Consider the following 8,228-nt stretch of genomic DNA (forward strand, 5'->3'; position numbering starts at 1 on the left):
AGCTTCCTTTTCAAGTCAATGGTGATCTCTGAAATCATGTCTGTAAGGCAAAATAAAGCCCTACATAAATAACATGACAGGCAATAAACAGCAGAACACAAAAACCTAAGCATTATGTCAAGAATGCATGTGTGTTGCAGTTAATATTTTTGAAATATCACTTAGGAAACAAGGTGAAGCCTTGCATCGATGTGTGTTTGAGTACACACGTCTCTGCTGTCCTGCTACTGCCTCCTACTACAGATGGCACCTCTGCTGTACGGGGGTGTGTGATCAGCCTCGGTCTTTCAACAGGAAGGAGTTCCTGTCCTTTCCCTGATGTATTTCTAGCTCCAGACAGCCCTGCCTTGAGGTTTGTCTTCTCTGCCTTGAAGAATGCTGTTTATATTCTAGCCCAGTTGTCTAAAAGATGAGCACATGTGCCTGTCTCCATTTACGCTTAACCTTGAAACCCAATCAAAAATTTCTGAGCAACTTGACAGCAGGGAAAAGCTCTCAGCTGGACAAGGATCTCTACAGCTACTTAAGAAGGCTACGGAGACATTATCCCTATTTTTCATGTGTGATGTAATAGTGAGAAGGGTTGCTTTGGCAGCTCAGCTACTTAAGAATTTTGTATTCAATTGTGTAATAAAATAACCTGTAGCTGGTTGAGAACTTCATAGACTGACAGAAGGAAAGGGGTTGGGAATTATTTGAACAGAGAAGGCATTTGGTGTACAGTGTAAAGGCCTACCACTTGTACTTTGCTGAACTTAACTGTATTTAGATTCAGGGGTTTAGGCACTGGCTAATAAGAGTATTTTAATAAAATGTTTGTGAGGTTGCACTGTTTTGATACCACGGCTATTTAGAAGCTATTTTTTAGATCACTTTGATGTTAATGGTATTGTAAAGGTGGTGCTGTTAGGCATCAAAGTAAACTGCTTTTAGTCAGTGAAATACCTTACATATACTGTGGTGAAGCCATAAAGAGACATGTAGATTTGACGACCTGAGTTATAAAAAGTGTGTTCGAGGAATAGCCATAGATGCCCCTAAAATAATACCTTTGCCATTTGTGATTCATAGGTAACAAAGTGCTGCCAAGTTTTACTTTGAAAGATATTTATTTTGAGTGGCTGCAGTGGTGTAAATATGAAATAATTTCACCTCTTAATTTCTGCTGAAGTAAACCTTGGCTTTTTAAATAACTTTAATATCTTTCAGCACACTTGAACTTAACAATGCTAATTGAATCTTGTGTAATATAACACAGCAGCTTGCCCTGTCGTGAGAAAAAAGTCAATTAGAAATCACAGTTAATCATTAAAAAAATTATTGGGGAAAATAAATTTTTCTCATTTACTATTCACAGAAGTGGGTGGTCTGTAGTATGCTTAACATTCAACAGTCTAGGAAAGTAAAAATACACACAGTATCAACATTTATATGTTATTGAATCAGCAACAGCAGATGTAGTCTGAATGGCTATGTGGTGTAGCTTTCATATGAAGGACCTTCACTAATACACCATTTAAAATGCAAATAAAGAGTTTATAATGCACAATTTCTGCAATTGCAGCCTTGAACATTACACTGCACTTACTACAATAGACTTTACAGCTGTAAACTATCATAATGTGTATCATCTGCACATCAGTGATGACCATTATCAATTAGCTACAAACAATTATTTCTAGCATCACTTAAAAAGAGCAATTTTAAATTGTCACTTTAAAAAAGCTTCAGGAAAGACCAGCAGTTTTCCTTCAGGCACAATCTGACCTATTAATGAACCTTATTTAAACTATAGCCACAAGCACTGATACAAATAACTTTTTCCATTCTTAATACAAATATAGTTTCATAAATCAAAGCTACCAAGCATTTCTAATTGTTCTTAAGAGAAAATATATATTCAAATATATCCATTGCTTAATTTCTGCTGCCCACTCTGCCCTACAATGTTTTCATCATCATGTTTTCATCATATATGTAGTCCAGCCTAATTCCTGGGCAAGACAGCCCCCATAGGCATGGCAAACCTTGTAAGATGGTAAATCTTTCCCTTTAATTACTTTTTAACATCTTTTATCACTAATAATGATAAACATACTAAAAAAAAAAATTTAAAATCTCTTGTGAATAATAATTTCATGTGTGGCCTCGACTGCCAGAAGATTACCTGCCCATGAGATGGAAGATGTGTGGGGCAGGGACAGAACTCTCTAAGGGATGGAACCCGCTGAAGCTCTTCCAACAGAACCAGGAGTGTAACAGGCAATGGGGGAGTCACACTTCAGGGTAGTATCTTGCCAGGTGTGTCAGTATATCCCCAAGATGGATTTTAGTGTGGAGAGGGTTAGATGAGATGTCTCTTAGACCTCGAAGATATATTTTTGGGAGTTATTTTGAAGGAGATAAAAGATTCTGACATTCTTAAAATTTGTGTTTCTCGTTTGTATAAGAAGAAAGAAAGGTATCAAGGTATTAAAGGTACCAAGGAAAATCCTCTCGTAAATTCATTGAATCTTTAACATCTGAATCCATGTGCATATGATCACCTAGAATGTAATCAAAGGGAATCAAAACAAGAGATATATCTTTTTTAAGGAAATACTAGGTTTATTTCTCTCCAAATGAGACACTTGGTATGCTGAATGATAGTTGGTAAATGCTAAGGAAAATGGGTAATTGCTAATGGAAAGGAAATATACCAGTGGTATCTCAAAGTTCTCATCTGTACACTTTTTTGCCTTTGAGAAAACATCTAAGAATTGTTGCATGCAAAAAAAAAATCAAACATCTTAAGCTCGATGCTTCTGTAGGAGATACGCTGCCGTAGTGAAGCAGGACTAGAAATGATCTAAAGAGACTATTACACTTCACCTCTGCCCCAAGACAGGATTAACAATGTTACTGTCATATCTGACAGATGATTACAATGTCATCTTAAAGACTTTTACTGACAGAGATGCCATAACCTTCCAAGTCAATCTACTCCAGTGTTTAATTATCCTTATTCTTAGGAAGTTTTTCTAAAGTCTTGCCTTGGTCTTTCTTACAGTTAAGCCCTTTACCTCTTGTCCTGACAGTTGGCCATGAAGAACAACAGATTGCAGTCACACCCAGCTATTCCTTAAGGACATATTCTGGAAAAGAGCAGGATAACAAAAGCCCATTTTCCCATAAGAATGAATGAGGGGGAAAATGCATGGATCACTCTTCTGAAAGATATCAGCTATGCCATCTATGAGACTGAATGTCTAAGAAAACTCTTGCAGTGTAAGATGTCTTGATGTCTCTTTCTGGACAGTTCCATCTTCATCATCTTCCTTAGATAAAGCAAGGTCAGTCAATCACAGGTGAGGGACAGAAGAAATGGGGCAATGATGGTGGTTAGTGGAGCACAGTGTTAAATGATCAGCAGCAGAACTCTTAAGTAGTGGACAGAGAAGCAGAGGATAGTGAGGTGCCACTGTATTCTCTTAATGTCTGCTGAACCCTTTTACACAGACAAAAACGACCATAAAGTTCCCTCAGTATTTTCTCTCCTGTGAGCCATCCAACACCCATTTGCTCTGCTTTTTATTGCTCTTCATATCTATAAGTAGTTAAATGGGTTCAGAGAGATGACCTGGTCACTTTTAATTTTGTGGGCCAACTTGCTTTCAGGAAGGATTAGCTGCCTAAAGTAGTAGGACAAAGGAAGGATCGCAGCTGCATCAGCTGATAGCAGCTTAAATCTCTCTGGAGTTGTAGTGTTAGTTCTCAAACACCATCCTTACATAGCTTCAGCCTAATACAATAATATATTTCTAACATTTGAGGATGAGGAAGACCCTAGCTCAATTTCATTAAGACTGGATTGCAAAGTTAGCACCTGAAACTGTTTGGGGTGTCCTACATAAAAACATCTCAATTTTTCAGGATTTTGTACAGTCTTTTGACTCAACATCAGATAGCAATGTTTTAACAGATCAATTTTTATTTAAGAACCTAAACACAGATTCAGATGTGTAAATCCAAACACATGGTTTTGAAATAATCACAGAAATAAAACCATAAACATTTAAGAGCAAGTTTATGAGCAGGTTTTAGCAATGAAGATAAATCTGAGATTAACTTGTCTTTGTAAGATTGTATTATAGAGTCTCAAACTATGAGACATTTTCGCTTTGATCTAATTATCTCACTATTCTTAATAAATATCTCAAGTTTGATTGGAGACTGGGGATGAACAAATGCATGGGAGATGTCTACTGACTGTGACAGTAAAGGGTGATGGTGGCCATGGGAAAAAGTTAATATATGTCCGCTACATGCCTTTGGAATGGATTTCAAATGCCCATCACCCCTCTGTGGTTTTTCCCATCCCTCTGGAATGGGATTTTTTGCTGGGGTAAAGGTGTAGCTTACACAGAGGCAGAGTGAACTCTCTCTGTGGGGTGGCTGTGTGTGTGAGAAGCATGCAATTACTTATCCCTCTGAAACAAGGCAATGGGGTCCTCACACTGACCAAGTCCTGTACAGGGGGCAACAGTTTCCAGGGATAGCTCTGTCTTGCAATCCAATTGCAAAATAGCTGGCACCTGGCAATTCTTGGGGCTGATCCCAGGGGCAGCCTGTGTCAGAGAAGTCACAAGTCTGTTGTTACAGGAATCTCACTGCTGTCTTCTCCCTGAAGGCTTACAGCATGGGGAATGGGCTGCACCCAGGCGGTGACAGCAGCAGGCAGTACTGACAACGAGGCAGCTCCTTCCTTCTGGCAGGTGGTGTCATGATGATAGGAAACCAGCTCATTGCTAAAGTTGACCCTCTCCACAGTGGATTTGGGTGTGCCACAGCAGAAGCACCAGCAGCCCAAGAGGTTGCTGAAAGCCCTCCTGAAATCTGCGTTGAAAGCATAGATCACTGGATTTAATGAAGAGTTGGCCCAGCCAAACCACATGAAGATGTTGAAGGTAGTTTGGCTAACACAGGATGACTGTCCTTCATGGTCTTTCTCGAGCGTGGGCTGACAGAAAGGCAGCAGACAGTTGAGCAGGAAGAAGGGCAGCCAGCAGCAAACAAAGACTCCCATTATGATAGAGAGAGTCTGCAGCACCTTGGTCTCCTTGTGCAAGGAATTCCGCAAAGAGGAGGTGGGCTCCTTGCTGTGAGCTGGCCACTGCCCCCCTGCTCTCTCAAGGGTGGAGATACGGTGGATCTGGGCCTGGGCAATTCGGTAGATCCTGGTATAGGTGATGATCATTATGGCCACGGGGATGTAGAAGCTAATAAGGGAGGAGGTAATGGCGTAAGTGCGATTCAATCTGACATCACATCGGGGTGTCCCAGGCAGCTGGTAACCGGGATAGCCCCTGTCCTTGGCTTTATGCCAGTGCAGCTGCACTGGGATGAAGGAGATGAGGATGGAGAGGGTCCAGGCCATGGCTATCATGGCACAGGCAAGGCGCTGCGTCATCTTGCGCTCATAGCGAAAGGGGCTGGCGATGGCCCAGTAGCGGTCTAGGCTGATGATGCAGAGGTGGAGGATGGAGGCGGTGGAGCACATGATGTCGAAAGCCACCCAGGTATCACAAAAGCGATTGCCGAAGAGCCAGGAGCCTCCAGTCACCTCAGTGATCGCCTTCCAGGGCATCACCAGGAGGGCTACGCAGAGGTCGGAGATGGCCAGTGACAGCACGAACCAGTTGGTGACCTTGGCACGCAGGTGACGGAAGCGCAGGACAGCCAGGCACACCAGAGCATTGCCCACCAGCGTGCTCAGCACCAGGGAGCCCAGCAGGCACCCGGTGAGGGCCCGCAGAACCCGCGGGCCGTCCCCCGCTGCCGAACCCCCCATCAGGGGCTCTCCCCCGGCCGCCCCCTCTCTGCCTGCGGGGTAGCGCCGGCACTGCTACCCCGGAGGAAGGGCCGGCCTCGCTGCCCTAGGACCCTCGGTCGCTCTTGCCAGCGGGACGCCGCCCGAGGGACCGGCTGTGGGAGCGGCCTCCCGCGGGAGCATCTCCGCCCGCTGCCCCCGCCCGCCTCGGTGTCCCCCGCGGCGGGTCGGGCTGTCCCGGGGGTACTCACCGCTCTGGCTGCCGGGGCCGCCCGTGTGTCCCCTCCTCGCCGCCGCTGCTCCCGAGGCACGGAGGGAGGGAGGAAGGGATGGAGGGGCTGTCCCGCGGCGGGATCGGGTGGCGGCGGCCCCTCGACGGCGGAGTGGAGCGGGGGGACCGGGGACCGCAGCGCCGGGACGGGGCAGAGGCAGCTCCGGGTGCCGCCTGCGGGAGAGATGCGGCCCCCGCGCCGCCGGAGGGAGCGGGGCGCCGAGCGGGAATGACGGGGAAGGTCCTGGGATCGAGTGCCCTTCCGAACCGCACGGAGGGAGGTTTCTCCACAGAATTGTCCTGGGAAGAGCCCTTTTCCAGTTCTCAATGTGTACTTGCCAAAGTGTTAGGGGCGAGGGAGGAGCTGGCGCTTTCTGAGTGTCTCCGTCTTTTGGAGACCACGATGACATTTCAGGTTTGTTAAAGAGCAGGATAGCACTTTGTGTCGGGTAACGTACATTGAGAATGTCATTTAGGTATCAGAACCTGTGTTTTCAGCAAAACAGCACTGCGCTATTTATTTTTTGTTTTGAAATATTATGTAAAGAAACCAAAAGCACAGAAACCTAAGATCAGTTTGAATCTGCATTTTGTCAGAAAGTTGTTCATGCATTTCCTTAGACACGATATCCAAAAGCTGCCTCTGTTTTTTCAGCCAAAGGTGTTTTCTGATGTATTTTAACAGATCTTTCATTTGCTGTTATAATAATATGCACGTTGTCTTAGAAATATCTTTCATATATTTACATCCCGCTTTCAATAAAGTACCCTAATGCAAATAGAGTATAATCCTTTATTTTAAAAGAATTTATATGGTAATCCTGTCATGAGAAAAAGGAAAAAAAAGAGATTGGGATGTGAATAGAAATTATCAATAAATATAATTAATTAATATGGGAAATAGGTATTTATTTTTAAATGAGGTATTTTTTATTTTCTCTTTGTCTCTTAATTAAAACTACTCCAGTCACTAGTGCCAATACAAATAATTTTCAAGCCAATAAGTGTCTGATTTCCATTTACTGTTCTGTTATTCTTGGTAATTAGAATAGAGAGTGGAAATTTTTTAAACAAATTTTGAACAGCAAAGCTGGCAGCTTTGCCTGTAAAAAATCAGCACATTTAAGCTAAACTAGCTGGATTGTACCAGTCATAACAGTGTTAACATTTGGTCATGTTTTTAAGATTCTAATTTCTTTGTGCCTTTGAGACCACAGCCTCCATAATGTAGCCCACTGTTTTATTCCTACTATAACACTGAAAATTGGAATACATTGCTAGTTAATGTGTTTCTAAGATGAACTCAAAATTCAAACAATTGATCTAGAATCTCATCTAATGAAATATGTACTTTGTTTAAACAGCAGTAGCTGTAAAAATAACATAGGCTCTAAGATAAGAGCCAGCTCCACATCTTGTCTTATTTGGAACCAACCTTAATTCTACGTACATGGATTTTGCCAATATCTGCAAACAACAATAGGTCTCTGATGTTCATTCCAATACTAAGGACTAAATCTTAGTTTATAAGAATTATCTACACACTTGCTAATTTGATTTAAAACATTAACTTTTATTTAACAATCAATGTAATGACCCTGAAGAACAGAATATATTTGTGAAGGATTTTAAATGGGACAGTAAATGGACCTAAGGCTTTACAGCACTGGAAAGGAAAGAGCTATGCTTTTGCATATTCAGCAGATAGTAGTGCTGCAGGGCTCTGTAGTGGAAGGTAGCTAGCATTATCCATGTTAAAGCAACTGTTTGCAGTGTCTCTGCATATTTCCAGTTCCTAGGATATCATTATGCTCTACTAATATCTCTGGCTCCTCTTTAGTGTGCATTATAAGGGAAAGTGTATGTATTGATGCTATTTTGTGCACATGTCTGAGAGTGCCTCACCTAAAAATTTTGTGTCTGTTGGCTGAAGTAAAATCTCACTGAGAGGTAGATATCTTAAGAAATTAATTTTCTATAGTTGTAATTAAAGTTGGCATCCGGGTAGAAGCCAGAACCCCTACTAATAACCTCACTGATAGGAAGGCTGCAGCGTAGACTCAACCCTTACTAAACACAAGAGAATCTGCACAGAGAGAGACATTATGAAGGCTCTTACCACAAAGAAAACATCAACAGACACATTCT

General features: G+C 42.6%; 1 protein-coding gene across 1 annotated transcript; it reads right to left on the bottom strand.

Moving 5' to 3' along the window:
* Positions 1-4,151: 4,151 nt before the first annotated feature.
* Positions 4,152-5,994, bottom strand: LOC113949490 (D(1)-like dopamine receptor). The gene is given in 2 exon segments (XM_027648144.1): positions 4,152-4,636; positions 4,639-5,994. Coding segments are annotated over 2 exon segments (1,371 nt in total). The 5' UTR covers positions 5,831-5,994; the 3' UTR covers positions 4,152-4,457.
* Between the last annotated feature and the right edge of the window lie 2,234 nt (positions 5,995-8,228).

Source organism: Corapipo altera, unplaced genomic scaffold (genome assembly GCF_003945725.1).
Source record: "Corapipo altera isolate COAL_440 unplaced genomic scaffold, ASM394572v1 56, whole genome shotgun sequence".
In the NCBI taxonomy this organism is placed as follows: domain Eukaryota; kingdom Metazoa; phylum Chordata; class Aves; order Passeriformes; family Pipridae; genus Corapipo; species Corapipo altera.